This window comes from Gigantopelta aegis, chromosome 2 (genome assembly GCF_016097555.1).
Source record: "Gigantopelta aegis isolate Gae_Host chromosome 2, Gae_host_genome, whole genome shotgun sequence".
Lineage (NCBI taxonomy): Eukaryota > Metazoa > Mollusca > Gastropoda > Neomphalida > Peltospiridae > Gigantopelta > Gigantopelta aegis.
In genome coordinates this window covers 44975855-44998255 of record NC_054700.1, presented here as the reverse complement: position 1 = coordinate 44998255, position 22401 = coordinate 44975855, and the positions used below count along the sequence as shown (strand labels likewise).

Genomic DNA, 22401 nt, shown 5'->3' with positions numbered 1-22401 from the left:
TAATGGCGGGGAGTGATTTTTACATAATATGGTAAATGTCAAAATCACAACGCAAACTTTATATAACTATACAATATAAAACTAGATTAAATAAAATTATTTCTTAAATTATTTGCTCGAATTAAATATTTCCCATGTTTATTGAGCTCTTTAATGTTTTCAGTAGTTAGTAGTTGAATTAGCTTAAAAACACTAGGTCGTCTGTAATAGTACGGTTTAATAAAGTTTTGTCTCAGATCATTATATCGGTGAATTTGCAGTATAAAATGGAATTTATCTTCGATTTCATTGGAATTACAAACTGTTCATAATCTTTGTGTTTTTCAACATTTTTATATCTACCAAATTCTGTATTTAACTTATGAGCACAGATTCTAATCTTGGCTAATTCTTTTAAATGAAGCATTGCTGTGGGGTTTTTCAAACAGGTTTGTAACTTAAATTCGTTTAATAAATATTGACAAAGACTTCCTTTTGATGTTGTTTTTATTCTGCTATAGCATTCCAGCATAAATACATCCAGTAATCTTTCTTTTATTATTGTAAACAATATCATTATCTAACTAGCTGATAGTAACGTATGTTAGCTAAGGCACAAACAAATTGAATCGTTAAAATGTTATATAATTCCTCATTTTATCATCTAAACAACATTAAAAAAGCTCACAAGACCCCCCCCCCCAAAAAAAAAAAAAAAAAAAAAACCACCAAAGAAAATAAAAACTAACAGCAACGAAAAACCTAAAATCAACTAAAATGAAATGAAATGAATAATTAAATAGATTTCCGCCTATACAACTTATATAAATAAACAAAATGGGGGCAAAAAAAAGTAAAAGCTAAAAAAAAAAAAAAAAAAAAAAACCACCAGAAGAAGAAAAAGGAAAAGAAAAGATTTAAAGAAAAAAAAAAAGAAAATCGTACATGTCTGCTTAGTGGAGCGTGTTGTTCGTGTCGTGTCCGTCAGTAAACCTACAAGCGTAGGGATTTCGCTTTTCGCCGCCGGGGTGACAGTGACCTTGTTCGACGTCCAACTCTGAAGTATACACGGCGACCCGCCATCCATTAGCTCCAACACTGGCGTCACTCGGTGCATACCCTGTCAGCGGGAACACGCCGGGGACGTCCCTTCTCGTGTTTACGCCAATTTGTCACCGGGTGTCTGATACAGTATAGCTAGCTACTTATTGCAATACATGGGATTTTTTGCTAAATCCTAACCAGACAAAGAGTTATGGCTTTTGCGCTAGGCGACAGTAACTGGGGGTGGGAGAGTTGGGAGTAGTAATACTGTAATTTCTCTCTCTCTCTCTCTCTCTCTCTCTCTCTCTCTCTCTCTCTCTCTCTCTCTCTCTCTCTCTCTCTCTCTCTCTCTCTCTCTCTCTCTCTATCGCGCTCTATCTCTCTATATATCTATCTCTCACACACAGAGACTCTCAGAGTAGGTCTCTGTCATACTGTGTGTGTGTGCGCGCGTGCGTGTGCCCATACTAACATAGGAAAATGTTAAACAAACTTCCTCACTTTGTACAAAGGCAAAATTAATGCTTGATATAATACTTGCACACACACACACACACACACACACACACACCTAAATTCACACCTGGGTACTATATATTTCATGGTCACAATAACAACATACTCCCACTGAACAACTTAAAATGAACTTTATGTACTTCGTCCTCACTCGAGACTGGATTAGACCTTTGTGTGTATTTTCCCCTTCCTGCTTGTCTTTATACACCACAGAAATAATAAGAAATGAAATGATTTAACTTTTTACTGGATTAAGGAATGTACACTGTCCAGACAACATTGTTGATTTGGCTTCAATAAATTTAGTTTATACGTCTGGAATAGAGAAATTGTGTGATGAGACTGTTTGAGAGTGGTCTCCCTTTGTTATATCCACTATGGCTGCCTCCGATGAACCGGCAGGTTTCGAAATTCATGTTGATGAACATTTCATGAATGCTTTGTTTAATTTCGCAAAAACAAATGAACCTGTTGCTGTGAAAAGACCTGTCTGTAATCGGTGTATGTAAGTCACTAAGTGTATGCCATTAGTGTAACTAATTGTTCCTTGTCTTACAACGACTTTACTGTTATAACTTAAGTAGACTTTTCGGAGCGGTTATAGAATCTGTCCGCCACTAATCCTTCCGTAAAAAGAGGGATTTTTTGGTGGGGATTCTTAAAAAAAGTGGGGCATGGGTTTTTGCGGGGGAAAAAAAAGAAAATAAAATTATTTATTTAGAAAAAAAAAAATATGGACATTAAGACTTATTGGGGGGGCCAGACCCCCCGCCCCCCTTGCTAACCCTAATCACTCTGTAGCCGTGTAGGCTATCAACACTCCTCTGTAACAATCGACCAACAAAGTTCCTAAATTAAAATAAAGTAAAACAGAAAATCACTCGACCCTATGTTCCTAAAACAAACTAAACCCTAACCGTTCCTGAAATAAAACACAAAATAACGCAAAGTTCCTAAAATAAAATAAAATAGAAATTAACTCGAGTTATTGGCTTTATTTTAGTAATCGTCAGAGTAGTTAAAATTATCGAAAATTACATATTCGTTATTTAGTGTATAGTAAATGGTTGTATTTAGGTGGCGGACATATTCTATAACTGTACCGACTTTTCAAGTGTTCAACTGTGCCGGATGGTGGGGGTGGAGAGAGTGAGTTGGAAAGAGTTCGCCCCGTACCCATCTATATCAAAGGCTCTTAAGACTAGCCCTAACCCTATACCTAAAACTACCCTAACCATTGAAAGGGGGGTCCGGGTCAAACTCGTGCCATGTTTTATATTTTTTAATTATTTCTCTATTTTATATGTATCCTAATTGGAAGGACTTTCCTTTGGCACTGTCACTAACCCTAACTCTATTTATGATAAGTATTTATAATGTTCTTTATAGAGCCATCCCAGTTACGCAAATGACAGTGCCAAAAGAAAGTCCTACCTAATAATTAATTTATATATATGTTCAAAGTGGGTCATATGGTTGTGGTCGATTTTCTCACCTGTTATTGCAAATTCCACTGAAAAAACCCTGAGGAAGTTTGGTGAATGTTTTTGTTGTTGTTTTTTTTGTGATGGGGCAGGGATTGTTCTGTGTTGTATGATTTTTCTGGTCACTTCGAACCTCCACCAAAATCATCTTTATTACCTAACATATGTAATAGAGGGGGAGAGGCGAGGTAACAAATAGTTTGGGGCGAGGTAACAAATACTTGGGGGCGAACTAACTCTTTGCTGGGGGCAAAATGACACTTCGTTGGGGATGAACTTGTCAAACTGTGGGTGAACTGGCTTGGGGGGAAAATGTTGGGCATTAATTTTGGGGGGGGAAATTCCAGAAGTTGTTTCTGATTGGTCCATAAAATTACCCAGTTTTTTGCTTTGAAAGATAATTCTCGACTGAAAATTAAAATGTTTTGTTGATTTGTACATGGGATGTGTGGTGATTTTTATTGATTCACTGTCAGTGAAAATGATTAACGAATGGATTAGTTATTTTTTGGGGGGGTGAAATTCACAATAACAGGTGAAAAAATTGGCCGCGACCACAGTCCATGCAGCCACCCACTTTTAACATAGACTACGTTCTGTCTCTGTAAAAGCCATAGAACATAGATATAAATATAAAACAGACAAATCATTAAAAAATAAATATAAAATATGAAATAAAGCTTTACAGAGACAGAAATATTCAGTCTAGGCTTATGAGAATTGAAAATTTGTGTAAACCATTTTTGAGTTACACAAAAACAAATTCAGGTAACCCATTTCGTTTTTAGGTTACCTGAATTTGTAAATGATGTCATAAATTCAATGCACAAATGAAAAATGTGTTATGCAAACTATAGTTACGCAAATGAAACTATCGCTTTCGCAAATTTTCTGAGGCCCGTTAATGCAGGACATTCCTTTGACACTGTCAATGTCACTCAAACTTTGTAACCAAGTGTTAGGGTGATTTCAAACAAATCAACAAATAACGATGAGCCTCTATGACGTAGCCAGCCCTCTAACTTAACTTTCCCATCTAGGAGCCAAGATGGAGCCTATTTTTATATAAATAGTATGAAATGTTTTAGTCGCCAAATGAAAAAAAAATGGTTGCATATGCTACCTAATCAGTCGCAATGTACAGGGCTGAACGTAGCCCAGTGGTAAAAGATCCCTTGCTACTAATGCTGGCCTTTACGTTAACTTTTCTGTCTAGGACAAAGTTTATATGCCGATTTATTGTAAGTATGTACATACGTACGTACATGTTTGTGTGTCAGGGCTCACCCTGTATATTGCCAAATTAGCCAATTGCTAATTTTTATACAAAGTGGCTAAAACATTTAGTCTTTGGCTAATCAAATATTCCTTAAATTAACCACATTTTAATAAATTTCAAGGCATTACTGTGTATATCTGAAAATGTGCTAAACCATAATTTGTTCCAATGTGAGTCGTGGTGTGTGGGTGTAAAGCATAGGTGCAAATATTAAAGTACCTTGAACAGCATAACACGTATTGGAGAAACATAATTGTGTCCGAGTACCGTACTCTGCAATTCGAGAGCTAGACAGATATTTGTATGGTTATGATCACTCTCTGTTGCCAAAGATATCTCTATTGCAAAAACATGGAATGAATGACTACCACACAGTAATATAACACAAATGCTAAGTTTGATTCTAAATACCATTACATTTCAACATATTTTCGAGTTCACAGATAATACATATTTTACATAGTATTAGTAACCACTAATACACATATTACAAGTAGAAACATTTCCATAATGTTCTGGTTACAATGTTTTATCACCCATATTTCTAGCATCATTTGCCACCATTCCTCAAAAGCTATGTCATTTTTTATTCCTAATTTTGGAGTAAAAATTCCCAATCAATGTAAATAATTCTTTCTTTTTTTTATTATATAAGGGCATATTTTGAAAACAATACATAAGACTACATATTAATGTGAATAAATACAAGTATATTTATAGTATTAGTCTTTTCGATTCTAACAAGGCTTACTAAGATGTTTTTTAAATGAAACTGAAAATTCTCCCTCCAAAAATTCAAACTGCTAAAATTCCCAAAGTCAAAGCCATGGGTGTCAAGTCAAATTTTAGAAATAAAACCTTGGGTTAAATACATATTTGGTATTGATGTGCAGAACACAATAACAGAATGTAGAAGGATGCATCTTGAGTTCTATTAAATTAATTTTAAAACGTTTTATTTACAGGCGACCTGCAACAGTGTGCTGGTGTCCTTATCTACCCCATGCTCCAGTTGCCACAGAAACTACTGTTTATATCCTTCAACATCCATTTGAGGTAGCTTGTTTTATAGAGAATAACAGGTTAATGATGAAGTTTATTGGCTTTATACTGTGACAATAAGAATGGGGAAGTTCTTGAGTCTTGCCAAGCGGAATTTGTCCATTAAACCCCTGCAATTTCCCACAGCAATTGGTAATGCTGTGGAGTTTTTAATACTTCCCTGTATGTTTTTGCTGTAGACTCTATTTGGGTCTTTTTTTGCAGGGGATGGGCGGAACGTAGCCCAGTGGTAAAGTGCTCGCTTGATGCACAGTTTCTTGTCACAGCCAGTGCGCCACGACTGGTACATCAAAGGCCATGGTATGTGATATCTTAGCTGTGGGATGGTGCATATAAAAGATCCCTTGCTGCTAATCGAAAAGAGTAGCTCATGAAGTGGCGACAGTGGGTTTCCTCTCTCATTATCTGTGTGGTCTTTAACCATGTGTCTGACGCCATATAATCATAAATAAAATGTCTTGAGTGCGTCGTTAAATAAAAAATTTCCTTCCTTCCTTTTTGCAGGGGTTGGAATTTGTCCTATAACATTAACCTGGAATTTGTTTCAGCCAATCAATTATTTGGATGTTTGGATCAGTCCAATAATATTTCACATCTAACAGCCAATGCAGGGCTCGAAATAGGTGTATTTTAGAGCATTATGGAATTAAAATAGCGGATGAGAGAAATATATATAAATCTGTTTCTTGAAAAAAAATATTTCCTATTCACCTGCTAGGTCTTAAAATGGGACTGCTTTTTGCTCTTCGTGGGCTAGAGGGGCAGGACGTAGCCCAGTGGTAAAATGCTAGCTCAATGTGCGGTCAGTTTGGGATCGATCCCCGTCTGTGGGCCCCATAGAGCTATTTCTCGCTCCAGCCACTGCACCGCAACTGGTATATCAAAGGCCGTGGTATGTACTACCCTGTTTGTGGGATGGTGCACATAAAAGATCCCTTGCTGCTAATCAAAAAGAGTAGCCCATGAAGTGGCGACAGCGTTTTTCCTCTCTCAATATCTATATGGTCCTTAACCATATGTGTGACGCCATATAACCGTAAAAAAAATGTGTTGAGTGTGTTGTTAAATAAAACATTTCTTTCTTTCTTTGCAGGCTGCTATTTCAGGCAATGCAATGATTAATTAGTCACTGTGTTTTAGTTGTGTCATTAAAAACAAATTTGTTCTCTTGTCTGTTTTCTCCTGCAGGAGTCTCGCTGCCTGAAGACGGCTCCTATGCTCTATCACAGTCTTCCAGAGGGCAAGTGTCACATTATCAAGGGAAAGAAGTTTCCAGTCAGCCGGTAAGCCTTGAAAATAGATAGTGTTTGCCCTAGCGTGTTTTAGTATGGCGCGGCACCATGCCTCAAAGGTCTAGTGTCATTTTGCTAACCTGCTATAGTTTAAATATTCTGAGGTGTTGTTAAATAAATACTCCTCGTTTTTTTAATAGAGACACTATGAATATTAAACACAGTGATTATTTCACCTTTTAAAACAAAGTTTCACATTTAGATCTATGTCCTATTTCGGTGAAATTTAGATCTTCATCATAGTGCACAAAAGAAATGTTTACAGTAGGTGATACATATAATTGTGCCGAATTCCTGTATGTTTTTAACTTCATTTTAGGTTTCCTTTACTAGACGAAGTTATGAAGTCTCCGAACACACTGCTGCTGTACCCTGGGCCAGACGCCATCGACATTGATGACATCGCTACAGACGGACAGACGTACAATCTGGTGCTACTCGACGGAACCTGGGCTCAAGCTAAAGGAATGTATCAACAAAACCCGGTGATGAAACTGCCACGAAAGGTGACTCGATATAAAAAAATGTTTGTTAGGACTCCGAAATGATATATTAAAGACCATTGTATGTGTTATCTTGTCTATAAAAAAAATACACTTAGTTACTGTAAATCATAAAATATTAGCGTTCTTAAAATTTAGCGAAATCCAAATAAGTGACATACATATTGGAAGGAAGGAAGGAAATGTTTCATTTAACGACGCACTCAACACATTTTATTTACGGTTATATGGCATCAGACATATGGTTAAGGATCACACAGATATATAGAGAGGAAACCCGATGTCGCCACTTCATGGACTATTCTTTTTGATTAGCAGCAAGGGATCTTTTATATGCACTATCCCACAGACAGGATAGTACATACCACTGCCTTTGTTACACCAGCTGTGGAGCACTGGCTGGAACGAGAAATAGCCCAATGGGGCCACCGACGGGGATTTATCCTAAACCAACCGTGCATCAAGCGAGTGCTTTTCCACTGGGCTACGTACCGCCCCTACATATTGGCAACATGAAACTTTAGCGAAGTCATCATATGGAACCCTGAAAAAAAAAGGAACTTAAGGAGGATCGAGTGAATATTATACTTTTTATCAATTCATGCAGTCATGCAGCTTACATTTAACATGTATTGTTATTGTTTGGTTTAACCAATAGCATGTAAATATTATTGTGTATTAAGTTAAAATCACCTCACCATGATCTTGCTAAATTTCATCTTGCTAAATTCGCTAAGATTTTATGCGTGGTCGGTTTGGGATCAATCCCCGTTAGTGGGCTCATTAGGCTAATTCTCGAACCAGCCAGTGCACCACAACTGGTACTTCAAAGGCCGTGCTATGTGCCCATGAAGTGGTGACAGCAGATTTCCTCTTAGTATCTGTGTGGTCCTTAACCATATTTCCAACGCCATATAACCATAAATAAAATATGTTGAATGCGTCCTTCCTTCTTTTTGGCTACACAATCACAAATACAGGTAACCTATATCTTTTTTGTTTGTGTAACCCATCAATGCCATGTAAATGATATTCTGAATTTAATTCATGGGAGAAAAAAGTACGCAAAACTCGACTTGCGAATGAAGCATTCGTTTCGCAGTTTTTATAGATCTGCATGGTGTGGTTGACATCTGTATTGTATACAGTGTTACTGATTCTAAAGTATGAGTACTATTACTCCATTTGCCTTGTGTAAAGATTAGGATTTATTTTTTCCAGGTTCAAATAAAGTACAGTGAGCGAAGTAAATATGTGATCAGAACTCAACCCACAGACAGCGCTCTGTCAACCCTTGAGTCGGCAGCAGTGGCGCTCTCCATTCTCGAACATAAACCAGACTTAATACAGGTAACCTTTGACCTAAGTAATGCTTACATCACTGCTCAGTTATTAAGTGTAAAAAGGCAACAGTTTCAGGTTGACTCACCGTACTAAAAAAAACAACCCCCAAAAAACCTTTCAAATTCAGGGGTAGCTCTGGCAGTCGCCAAATTCACCAATTGCAAATTTTTAAAACAACTGGTGAGTTGTGTTTCGAGTAGGCGAAATAATTTTACTACATTTTATTGTAAAATAACTGGTTTTCTGCCATTTTTTAAGTTTAATAGATAATTTGGTTTGATACATTAGATTTTTATTTATTTTTTTAATGTTCGCAGTATAGGGGTAATTCTGTATTCTCCACATTCTCCACAACAATCTACCCACTGAAAGCCCATGCAGATAAATGTAATGACATTTTATAAACCCTAGGTACAGGGGGCGAGACGTAGCCCAGTGGTAAAGCGCTCGCTTGATGCGTGCTCGGTTTGGGTTCAATCCCCATCAGTGGGCCCATTGGGCTATTTCTCGCTCCAGCCAGTGCACCAGGATTGGTACATCAAAGGCTGTGGTATGTGCTATCCTATCTATGGGATGGTGCATATAAAAGATCCCTTGCTGCTAATAGAAAAAGAGTAGCCCATGAAGTGGCGACAGCGGGTTTCCTCTCTCAATATCTGTGTGGTCCTTAACCATATGTCCAACGCCATATAACCGTAAATAAAAAAAAATGTGTTGAGTGCGTCCTTAAATAAAACATTTCCTTCCTTCCCTAGGTACAATTCCTGATGATTAATTGAGCCCTGCTGCTATCCATAATGGTTTTTTTATATATGTCAGTCCTTGACTGGTCATTATAGTATGGCAATGTCCATTTGTATGTATGTTATCTTCCTTATCAATTCATATAGGTTCTTCAAACCTTGTGTACCATAACTAGGTCACCATGACCTACTTTTCATGGATTACTGCACATTTAAAGAAATCCTTGTGCAGGCCATATCTTCCTTATCAATTCATATATCATCAGTAGTTTGTCCAAAACAAACTGTTAATCCATCCCATCATACAAAGTTCACATAGTTATAATCCTTTCATACACATAACACATTCGTCAATGTGTGTGCTTCTCAATCAGACTCTTGATGGGTGTACTCTTGTTTTAAATCTTAGAAATGAGGTTTGATATTGTTAATCACATCTGTCTCATTGCTATTCCTTATTATTGAGTAGATTACTTTAATAATTTAAGATATGAATATTTATTATGAATGGATGGTAAAAATAGCTCAGTTTGTTGTCGCCAATTTAACAGTTAATAAAAAAATAACTTTTTATATTTCAGACCTTAACACGACCGCTGGTGGCTCTCTGTGATTTTCAAATACAGCACGGCGCCGTGCAGCACCAGAGTCGCGAGTACAAGATAGAACACGGCCTGTGGAAGAAGCCGCTAGCAAAGGCAGTCCGCAAGCGCTTAGAGAAGAAACAGCTTAAAGACGCAGTTTCTTAGCATTTAGAAAATATCTAGATAAGATTTGAATTGATAGCCACGTAGATTTATTGCATAATTTAATTCTTAAGCAGAGTTCACACTAGTCATGGAAATCCTGGAAAGTCATGGAATTTTGAGTTGGGTCATGGAAAGTCATGGGATTTTGAGTTGGATCATGGGAAGTCATGGGATTTTGAGTTGGATCATAGAAAGTCATGGGATTTTGAGTTGGACCAAGAAAAGTCATGGCATTTTGAGTTGGATCATAAACTTTTGAGTTGGTCTTAAAATTTTGATTTGGATGATCTTGACATTTTTAATTGGGCTATGGAAAGTCATGGAATTGTTTGTTGGGTCATGGAAAGTTATGTAATTCTGGGTACAGTCATGGAAAGTCATGGAATTTTGAGTTGGGCCATGGAAAGTTGTGGGATTTTGAGTTGGATCATGGAAAGTTGTGGGATTTTGAATTGGGTCATGGAAAGTTGTGGGATTTTGAATTGGGTCATGGAAAGTTATGGAAAATGAAACATGATTGATAATTCACTTTTTCCCATCTAAAATAACACAAAGAGATATCGGCTATTGGCATCAAACTAGTATTAATAGTAGTATTAGATTGCAAGACATAATGGAATTTGACCAAAATCAAAGTGTTTGAACCTGTTACGGTAGTCAAATAACACTAGAAATGGTTTTGAACCTGTTACGGTAGTCAAATAACACTAGAAATGGTTTTGAACCTGTTACGGTAGTCAAATAACACTAGAAATGGTTTTGAACCTGTTACGGTAGTCAAATAAATCTAGAAATGGTTTTGAACATATGTAAAGTACTCAATGGTTGGGGTTTTTTCTTTGTCTATTTTACACATTTTAAAAATTAAAAGTGTAAATGCTGCTAAAAAGTTGTACCAGTATTTAAAAAACAAAACATTTTGATTATTAAATATGTTATTAATGTACTTTGGGAGTATTCTTTGTGAATGTTTGCACTTTTCATTTTTATTATTATTTTTTATTATTTCCACGGTAACTGTATAAAATTATAAAAGATTATTCCTTAAGAAAAGTTTTGTCTGTTATACTGTACATGAGGTAAATACATAATACTGCACTTTTCACTCTTCGTTATTCACTTAAAAACCATAATGTTGGATAATTTAGAATGGTGTAGCACTGTTTTGTGACTTACACTATAGACACCATACATTCTAGTCAGGAATTAAAAGAAACTGTTGATAGTTAATTTTTAATATACCAGCAGCCAGTAGGTTTTAAATGTTTACTGTATGTTATTTAATGCTACAAGTATATTTGTTATTGTTAACAATACTGATGGGTGGGTAGGGGGGTGGAAGACAGGATCACACCAAAACTGAAAGAAAAGACTGACTGCAATAAAAACCTACATCCATCATGTCCGGGTTTCTGTGTGGTCCTTAACCATATGTCTGATGCCATATAACTGTAAATAAAATATGTTGAGTGCGTCGTTAAATAAAAACATTTCTTTCCATCATGTCCGGTAGGCTAACTGCAGTATTGACATTGAATTTCTCATTACTAACTTTCTCGCTCCAATCAGTGCACCATGACTGGTATATACGGCTGTGGTCTGTGCTATCCTGTCTGTGTGGATGGTGCTTATAAAAGATCCCTTGCTGCTAATCAAAAAGAGTAGGCCATGAAGTGGCGACAGCAGGTTTCCTCCCTCAATATCTGTGTGGTCCTTAACCATATGTCTGACGCCATATAACCGTAAATAAAATTGTGTTGAGTGCATCGTTAAATAAAACATTTCCTTCTTCCACATTACTGACATTCAATTCCAAGTTGCATCTTTGTATTTTATACAGACATTATACAGTGATTTCAATTTGGTATACAATACCAAGTGTCTTCTTATTTCTTTTGGGGGCGGAACCAAGCTGTCTGTAGACCGTTTGCCTCAGGTGCTTGCATCGTAGGATCAAACCACCTCAGTGGACCCATTCTCTGAATGGTTTTTTTTCCCTGTCCCAACCAGTGCACCATGATGTGAATTCAGTCTAGGATCGATCCCTGTTAGTGGGCCTATTGGGCTATTTCTCATTCTAGCCAAGTGCACCATGACTGGTATATCAAAAGCTGTGGTATGTGCTATCCTGTGTGGGTAAGAGCATATAATTGGTTCCTTGCTACTACTGAAAAAATGTTGCAGGTTTCCTCTAAGATTACAAGTAAAATAAATTACCAGATTTTTGACATCCATTAGGCAATGATAAATAAACCAGTGTGCTCTAATGGTGTCATTAAATGTTACAATTTTTTTTTTCTTTCACTCAGTATATTTAGAAAGATCATCCATGGTATCCTTCTTCCTGTGACTCCTCATGCTTCATCATTGTTTAGATGCAGTCGCTAAACTAGGCCACATGATGAAAGTGGAACGTGACCTAACATCATTTCCAATTCTGGATATGTTTTTCTCCCATCCCTAGTCATGCAAGACAGGCGTATTCCATGATGTCAGCCCATGTGGAATAAATCAGTCTTGTATGACCACGTGACTTCTGTTGTTTGAGCTGATATTGACACTGGGTGACGTCACGTAAATGGCAAAATAATGCAAGAAATGCTTTTTGTATTTCATAAAAACAAGGAAACCTGCTGTCATAAAGAAATTATACTATCATTTTCGGTTTATACTTTTAGTATAAACCATTTTTGGGTACGATCTTTTCAATGGTTATGATTATTTTATTGTAAGATAAAAAAAAAAAAAGGAGGTTTTTCACGTTTTCCCAAAATGCTTGTTTTTCATCTACTGAATGGGAGAAAAATAATCCTCCATTATGTATCCATGTGGGATAGGGCTATTCCACCCTCGGGTATATAATATGATGTTGGGGACTCGTCCCTGACAACAAATTATGTACCCTCGGGTGGAATAGCTCTGTCCCACATGGACACATATGAAGGATTCTTTTAGTATTTTCAAAAAGGAAACAATGTTTTATAGTATGGTAATTGAGATTGCACTTTTAGTGAACCCACCAGTATGATTTTTGGTTTTTGATGTGTGTGTGGTGTGACCGTGTGTATGTGTCACCATGTGTGTGTATGTGTCACCATATGTGTGTCTGTCACTGTGTGTGTGTGTCATTGTGTGTGTGATGTGTCTGTGTCACTGTATGTGTGTGTGTGTCGCTGTGTGTGTGTGTGTGTCGCTGTGTGTGTGTGTCACTGTGTGTGTGTCACCATGTGTATGTGTGTGTAATGTAATGTATTAATTAAAACAAAACATTCAGATTAATTTGCACATTTGTTCAGTGTTAGGAATTACCACAAAATGCAACTCACTTTCATCTCCGAGCAAGAAGGTGCTATCTTCAATTAAAAAGTATTACAGATGACACTTTTTATACACTTATCAATGATGGGTCGTATTATGGTATGTCGTTCTCCATACGTCGGTCTGTTAACTTTTTTTTGTCCAGACCATATCTTGCATACAGATGCATATAGCACCTTGAAACCTCACATTTAGGAACAACTTGGGATGGCGGTGTGTCGCATACTATTACTAGGCCACTGTAACCTAATTTTTCACAGTCTACTGCACATAACAGTAAATCCTTATCTGGACCATATCTTGCATACAGGACCATTAAACCTCACATGTAGGAACAACTTGGGATGGTGGTGTGTCGCATACTATTACTAGGTCACTGTGACCTACTTTTCACGGTCTACTGCACATAACAGTAAATCTTTGTCTGGACCATATCTTGCATACAGGACCATCAAACCACATGTAGGAACAACTTGGGATGGTTGTTGGTCCAAAACAAACTGTTCATCCATCCCATTGCAAACATTTCACATAATTACACTTGGATCATACCCATAACATATTCATTAATTTAGATATGTTTTTCCATCAAACTCCAGATGGGCATATCATGTATCTCACCGGCACTCTTGTTTACTTTTAGCAGACAGCTTTCTTGAAACTTTAGAAAGTATTTTGACAATAGTGGTCAAATTAAGTACAAAGTGCATTTGCCATAATACACTTGTTTGACATCCAATAGCCAATGATTAGTAAATCAGTGTGCTCTAATGGTGTCGTTAAACAAAACAAACTTTATTTTCCAGCTTGTTTTTGCTTATATAGTTAGGGGCAATACTTTGTGTTATTCTTCTTTCTCTTTTTTTCCTTCTTCTTTTTATCCAGTTATTATTTATGGATGATTTGCTGTGACTGCTTGAGCTTTGTTATATTTATATTATCACTGATACATTTTATAGCTTTTTGTTGATGATAAATACAGTTTCTCACAAGTATTTGTTGTTTTATTATTATTTCTTTGTTTATTTTTATTTTCCGTTAAAAAAAAAATGTTGTATACTTTTTTGTATGGTTAGAGGATATATTTTCAACAACATCAGTGACTTACAGTGTTTAGATGTTTATGCATTTATCGTATTGTCTCCCCCCCCCCCCCCCCCCAAAAAAAAACCCAAAACAAACCCCCCAACACATTAGGTATGGTAGATAGGAATTTTTTAAAAACCCTTCTTGGTGATCTAATAATAATTCCTTCACCATATTGTCTGTGATAAAGGAACCACTCTTAGCCAGTAACACATATGTTTTATAGGACATGGTTGTTAGTATGTAAAAGTGCCATTGCCACGTGTTCTTAATAAATTAAAGCTTGGTCATGTTTTGTCCTAGATCTATTATAAATGTGTAAAATACATGCAATATTACATTAGGTCTCGTAGGCTACTGCATTCTAATGGCGAAATAGCATCCATGATTGTCGCAGAATGCACTAACAACTGATACACATAATATTAACACTGTACAGGTTATTTCACTGAGAACTACGCGATCTTCTTTTGCAAACACTTGATATCATAAATGTTTGTATAGTGATTCACGAATGCCTGTTAACACTTGTTTGAATTTCCAGTGACCTATGCAGGTTAAAGTTGTGTAACCAATCTTGGGAGTCCTGCATTTGAAGTAGGAAGGAAGGAATGTTTTATTTAACGACGCACTCAACACATTTTATTTACGATTATATGGCATCAGACAAATGGTTAGGGACCACACAGATATTGAGAGAGGAAACCCGCTGTCGTCACTTCATGGGCTATTCTTTTCGATAGCACATACCACGGCCTTTGATGTACCAGTCGTGGTGCACTGGCTGGAGTGAGACATAGCCTAATGGGCCCACTGGTATCGATCCAAAACCGACCGCGCATCAAGCAAGCGCTTTAACACTGGACTACGTCTCGCCCCCACTGAAGGGGATCGATCCAAAACCGACCGCGCATCAAGCAAGCGCTTTAACACTGGGCTACGTCTTGCCCCCACTGAATGGGGTCGATCCAAAACCGACCGCGCATCACTGAGATACGTCTCGACCTTGAAGTAGGAAGGATGCAACACCGCGGGGAGTGACAGTCCTCCTGAAGGCAAAACAGTGAGTCATGACTCATGGGAGCAGTTGTCATATTGACAAAGCGTCCCTTTGACCGTCTTGTGCGAAGATACGATAGCATTTTGAAAATGTCGAAAGGTTCTGTCGTTCAGACTTACTAAACACTCCAGTTCAACAAATAATGTTGCAGAGAAATTGCATGAGTTGTGAATTTGACTTTTTTAAAAACAACCGTTAGGTATGTATAGTGTGTGTGCGTGTGTGTGTGTGTGTCTAGATAGGTGAGCGAAGTTTTTAGGAATGGGGAGGCGGAAGGGACGTGTGTGTCCTGCTTCACTAGAAAAAAAAAAGTTTAAAGAAGAAAGAAAATTTGCTTCAAGCAGATGGGAAATTCGAATTCCCCGGACTACCAGCACATGCTCGTGCGTATTCATAATGTCCATACGAGAACTACCAGATTAAATCACTTCATGCTTATTTTTAAAGGGGGTCGAGCTTCGTTATCGTAACACCTGATACAGCAGGTCCATTTCCCGGTTCTTCGGGCGATTCCTTCGAGTCTGTTGTTTGGACTGTAGCGCTATGGATTGATGGGCGTTTTCGGTCAAGTAAAATGAAACGTATATGAATTCTGCGTTTTATTACTATTTTTCATCTATTCTGCCTTTTGAATTCTATTAGGCGTCAAAATAACACACACACACACACACACACACACACACACACACACACTCAATAAAAAACGAATTAAAGGGACTGTCCTGAGTTGCTATTGTTAAGATGTCGATTAACAGATGTTTTAAAGACTAAAACTATATATTAAATAAAAACATTTAAGAACTGACCGCAGTTATTTTTTGGTTCATGCAAGTATGAACCCCAAAAACGATGTGCACATTGTATGATCCCGCGTAGTGGGTCATACAAAAGTGTGCACATCGTTTTTTGGGTTCATACTTGCATGAACCAAAAAATAATTGCGGTCAAATCTTATAATTAAATTTATATGCATACTTTAGCAATACATAACTGAATTTATTTTGTTTGGCATTAAATACGCCTGTAGTATTGTTTGTGTAAACTTCATTGATACTTATGTCGCGTAAGAATGCGAACGTTCATTATCTATTATTGGAATCAAGTGATGTTTTGTAAATGACGTCATTTCCTCTAGCTGCTGTGCATTTTTACGGAAGGAATTGTCCTATTCGTGTTCAGTTTATATTTTATTAAAGTAAAAGAATGGACCGTGTCTAACATTTATGCTGTCTGTGGAACCGTTTAATTTTCGCCAACAACTGTTGAACTTCGCTTACAAGTAATTTACAGGCGTGAAGTTTCCTACATGATTTCTTTGGCCAACGACCGAGTCTCATGTCATGATTAGCGAAGTGGGTTTTTGTTGTTGTTGTTGTTTTTAATCAATGCGTATAGATCCATATCTACTCTGTTATAGCATTTCCCATTAATTTATCGTATACAATTTGTGTAGCTTTCACGTGTGTTTTCTTCAAAATATCTAAATATGATTGCCAGAATAATCCGGCTTTTTGCACAAAAGTAGTGCGAGTCAGGGGGGGGGGGGTTAGTAGGCGTGGCTTAATTTTTTTGGGTTCATCGAGATATGAACGAAAAAAAGTAAGCACCTCTGACCCAATCAGATTGCCGTAAAGTGTATAGACGTAAAAAAAAAAAAGTAATTATTTCTGCATTATAATAGGTAATCTGGGCTTCAGATTCTCCTAGTCTTTGCACTAGATCACCCCTAAACTCTCTTGTTATTAAAGACACGGTTTTTACCTAGGTGCAACTGAATTTTTAATATTTTAAGCATCATTTTAGAAATATATTTTACGTATCTTTTCGTTGGAAGTAGTAAAACGTGAACTAATTACATATAGTGCAGGGTCTTAATGTTTCCTTCTTGTTGGCTATTGTTAACAACCCAGTAAAATCATAATAATTAAATTGACTGCCAGTACAAACCTAAATTATTAACTAATGTTACTTTAGGAATTTTGTTGAGTTGAGAAACAAATCTACATAGGCCTATTACGTTTAGTATGAACTGTAACAGCCAGTCTGATTTTCCAATATTTTTATTGATTCAGAAAGCACTATATATAATTTCTTATCGCCCAACGTAGCCTAGTGGTAAAGCGTTTGCTTGATGCGCAATCGATTTAGGATTCAATCCCCGTCGGTGGACTTATTGGGCAATTTCTCGTTCCAGCCAGTACGCCACGACTGGTATATCAAAGGCCGTGGTATGTGCCATCCTGCCTGTGGGATGGTGCATATAAAGGTTCCCATGCTACTATTGGAAAAATGTAGCGGGTTTCCTCCGATAACTATATGTCAAAATGACCAAATGTTTACAAATCAATGTGCTCTAGTGGTGTCGTTAGCAAACAAACAAAATAACTATTACCTTGTTTTCATGAACACAACAGAAAGTGCTATGGAAATGTTTTATTTAACGACGCACTGAATACATTTTAATTACGGTTATATTGCGTCAGACATATGAAGAGTTCAGGCGCAAAACGCGATATAAACCATTTTCTATCTAATTTTTAGTTAAAGCCATTATTGTATGTCAGTAAGGGCTAATCGTAGGCCCGCTGTTTTGCTGCATAACGTGATTGATCCTTATGAAATTGTATTGGGTAAATCTCGTTTTTGTATATGGTTATGAACCACACAGCTATTGAGAGAGGAAACCCGCTGTCGCCACTTCATGGGCTATTCTTTCCGATTAGCAGCAAGGGATCTTTTATATGCACTATCCCACAGACAGGATAGTACATACTATGGCCTTTGTTACACCAGCACTGGCTGGAACGAGAAATAGCCCAATGGGCCCACCGACGGGGATCGATCCCAAACCGACCGCGCATCAAGCGAGCACTTTACTACTGGGCTACGTCACGCCCCTAGAGTGCTATGGATGCTCGTCTGTACATCCTGCTGTCTATCTGTATTCGTTCATTTTATGTCAATTTATTTTCGCACTTATACCCAATTAAGGTTTAAGCACGCTGTTCTGGGCACACACCTCAGCTATCTGGGCTGTCTGTTCAGGACAGTGGGTTAGTTGGTTAGTGGTTAGTCAGAGAGAAGAGTGTGTAGTGGCCTCTCACCTACCTTAAGAACTCGCTCCGGGTTGGAGCCGGTACCGGGCTGCGAACCCTGTACCTACCAGCTTGTAGTCCGATGGTTTAACCACTGCGCCACCCAGGCCGGTGTCCATCTGTAACTTTTTCCCAATGTGATTCACTGATGCGAATTCTTGTCTGTTCTTATAAGTAGTCTGGAAAATCCTAAAATACTTCTCGTGGCTACATGTGATTGCATGCCAACAGTTGAACTTGAGATAATGTTTGAATTATAAACATGACGCAGTTTATTATTGACATAAGCTTCACGGATGTAAAAATGGATTGTGATAAGCTATATTGGCTGATATAGACCTACTAATCAGCGCCCTCAATAGTTTAAGAAGTAGCAGGCTACAACAGTGATGATAGCAGGGGGCAAAGCGGGGGGTCTGGGGGCCCTCCCCGAGAAACATTTGAAAAATCGAACCTCTGATATGCATTCTCATGGCCTCTGTTAGCGCAAATCAGTCACTACGAAAAGTAGGCGGCGGCAAAAGCTGTTTCAGGCGGCGATTTGTCGCCGGAGACCGGGTACTTTTGAGGGCTCTGACTAATCGGGAGTGGGTCTAATTCAAATGTCAAGACCATAGCGGAGGGGGGGGGAGGAGGTTCGGACGAATCCACCTCTGAGACTGAAACATTAGTTTACAGTACAACATAAAGGCTACTCAGGAATTTTTACATTGTTAAATTATTTAAAATTGACAATGGGTAATAAAGAGAATAACTAACTCGCTACGAGGAATTACGATTTATCGGTCCCTCGTGAATGAATGTTGTAAAATCTCTCGCCAAAGGCTCAGGTTTAGGCTACAACATTCATTCACTGGGGACAGATAATTCATAATTCTCGTAGCTCGTTAGTTATTCTCTAATTATTATTATTATACATATTAAAAAATACTCCAGTAATAAGACCACCTTGCTATTATGCATTATGACCTGTAGATTTGAAAACCTGATCCGTTGTCGTCCACACGGTAATTATCATTAAAGGGACTGTTCTGAGTTTGCAGCCATTGTAAGATGTTTGTGATAACAGAGCTTTGTTGGCGACTACTGTTTCATACCAAATACATTTTCTTGTTTAGAATACCAGTGTCTGTATATCGAATGTGTTTGCGGTCGTATACTAATGTTTGTAACACTCAGTTTTACTTTAATTCGTGATGTATATTTTTTTCGTACTACGACATTATTGGGAGGTAAAATCCAGTCTGGGCTACTATAAGCATTAGGACAGCAACAAATACCTTATAAATACAGATACTGATATTTTAAATAAGAAAATGTATTTAATGTGTATGTTATGTCACCAAAAAGGCTCTATTGGTTGGAAACAACATTTTGCAATGGTTGTAAACTCAGGACTGTCCCTTTAATAACAATGTTGTAATTCACTATTAGGCCACATGACAGATAGCGGCCAAATAGTTCTGTTAGCTGTTGAGAAATACAGACGTTATACAAACAATAAGTAGGCCTACTTTCAGGTATTGCATTGCTAATGAGATTGCATTTTATTTAGTCTCGATAAATCCAGATATATCAAAACAAACGTGTGGCGCTACTGTTTTTCATCTGTGAACCAATGTTAAGAAATATGAACTATCTGTAATATAATTTAAAGTGTGCTGAAGATAAACTCAACAAAAGAATGCCATGCGTCCCAGGTATGATTCGTGTAATCGGCCGAAAACAATTCGGAAATCATCGGCGTAGGCGTATTAACAAATGTCAGAAAAAAAACCTGTACTCTTACGATAATAAATCTCAGCTGCGCGTTTATTAAAGTAACGTTGTGATTGTTAAGTCAGCTTTGTGTTTACATTCAAACCATAAATATAAACTGTATATCACTGGATTTGTGTTGACTGGTGTTGAATTGTTTACTATTTTTACCTATTGACACTGCAATACTTTATCAGAAAGGCGGCTTAGTGATATACGAGATTCACAGTCTGAAAATAGTGCCGTAGGCAAGGCCGTAAATAGAGTAGGCATGTACATAAGCGTATGAAACAGGAGGACGGGGGTGGGGGGAGCAAATGGCCCCCTAGTGCTGGATCAAAAGCTCGGGCAAAAATGATACGGATATTCTAGCAAAATGTGCTAACCTGAGACCTTGTTTGCTATATGTATTTCCACCATTCTACCCTCAAAATTAGTTGTAATCCGTGTAAATATGCGTAGTGATTCGTTTGCAACCCTATATAGCTGTTTGGTAGTAAAGCTAATGTGCATAAATGTTGGTATCCAAATTCGGGCATTTTCGTTTAATTCGGACAAAAGCCAGCCTGCTCCACACCACACCCCACCCCTACAAAAATGGGAGCCCGTACGCCTATGGGCATGTAGCACCTGTCCTCCCCCACCAAACAAATATTCTTCCCCCTTAATTATTGCTCTCCTGATCTTTTGCTTGCTTGCTCGCTCTCTCTCTCTCTCTCTCTCTCTCTCTCTCTCTCTCTCTCTCTCTCTCTCTCTCTCTGTCTTTCCCCCTCTCTCTCTCCCCCCCTCTCTCTTTCTCATAAATACACACATCACACCGTTTGAAGTGCTCTTGGGTTTTTTTAATTCATCAACAATATACAACATAAAATTGCCCTAAAAACGCGTCTTTGAACAAATTCAAAGTCAAATTAGCCCTTTTTTAAATTATGTAACACCTCCCACCCACCCACCCCCGTTTCAAAATCCTGGATCAGCCCCTGTGCACACCCACACCCACCCACCCACCTACACAACTAAACACGCTCACACAAACACACACACACACATACGCGCACTACACACATACACACCCACCCACACCTACACAACTAAACACGCTCACACACACACACACACACACACACACACCCTTGTTTTAACACTGGATTGTAGTCGACACTGCTCCTTTAAGTAAATTTTTAAAAAAAACCGTCTAGACTAATGATTGTGATTTGAAGATTCAATCGCATTATCATTTTCCACACGTGCCTGGACGAAAATATAACATAATTGAAACAAATGTGGCTTTCCGCGCTCATTATGTCTATCGATCGAAAACGTCGGCCACGTGTTGACAACGCACGCCCTCTTTAATGCGCATCGTTTGGGGAGGCGTTCTGGCGTTCGGAGCTTTGTGCGTTCTGGAGACGCATGACGCTCGCGCAACGCTCGCGCAAAAACGAATGGCACCTGCTCGTGCTTTGCATATTTATGACCCTTGTGACAAAAATAAATCCGTCCATTCATTAATAACTCGGTGGGTCATATCTCAAACGCGTGTCCATTCTCTCCAAGAACTAAACAAGACACTTGGTTCCGGCGCTTTCTTTTGGGAATTGGAGAGCTTCCATCGATTAAAATTGGAGATATTAGCCAATACTGTCAGGCAGTCAGTCTCCAGTCTTATTTAAATGCATTGAATAATTCAACGAGATCTTTTGAAAACAAAACGAAAATGATTTTCCTTAAGCGCTCGTTTGTTGTCACTTCCCAACTGTCTGTCTGTCTGTCTGTCTGCCCCTCCCTCCCCCTCTTATCTTTTGTTCTCCCTCTCTCAATAAATATACTCTTCAAAAAAAGAAACGCAAAAGGGTACAAATGGGTTATAACTCCGATTTTATGTTTCCTACCGGTTCATGCTTTGTGAATATAAGGTCATTGCATGTCCCAAACACATTCCCACGGTTACATTAGATAAAACGCAGCTACTGTACAATAAAGTTCCAAAATGTGAATATTCGCAAAAACGCAGCCACGTGCAAACCATGTCACCACTGTACGTGCGTTGTCTGCACGTGCAACATGAACACCGACAGTATAAAAGTGC

General features: G+C 37.9%; 1 protein-coding gene across 1 annotated transcript; it reads left to right on the top strand.

The window, feature by feature from the left end:
* The first annotated feature begins 1924 nt into the window (after nt 1–1924).
* Nucleotides 1925–10687, top strand: LOC121378560 (tRNA-uridine aminocarboxypropyltransferase 2-like). Its single transcript, XM_041506797.1, has 6 exons — nt 1925–2044; nt 5268–5358; nt 6553–6647; nt 6976–7162; nt 8381–8509; nt 9828–10687. Exons 1-6 carry the CDS (start codon nt 1971–1973, stop codon nt 9993–9995), a joined length of 744 nt encoding a protein of 247 aa, XP_041362731.1. The 5' UTR covers nt 1925–1970; the 3' UTR covers nt 9996–10687.
* Nucleotides 10688–22401: the final 11714 nt, after the last annotated feature.

Excerpts from the sequence above, each read along its gene's own strand:
- LOC121378560 (XM_041506797.1), top strand. The coding sequence starts at position 1,971 with ATGAATGCTTTGTTTAATTTCGCAAAAACAAATGAACCTGTTGCTGTG. Across the intron at positions 5,359-6,552 it reads TCCTTCAACATCCATTTGAG|GAGTCTCGCTGCCTGAAGAC; the intron begins GTAGCTTGTTTT and ends TTTCTCCTGCAG. Across the intron at positions 8,510-9,827 it reads ATAAACCAGACTTAATACAG|ACCTTAACACGACCGCTGGT; the intron begins GTAACCTTTGAC and ends TTTATATTTCAG.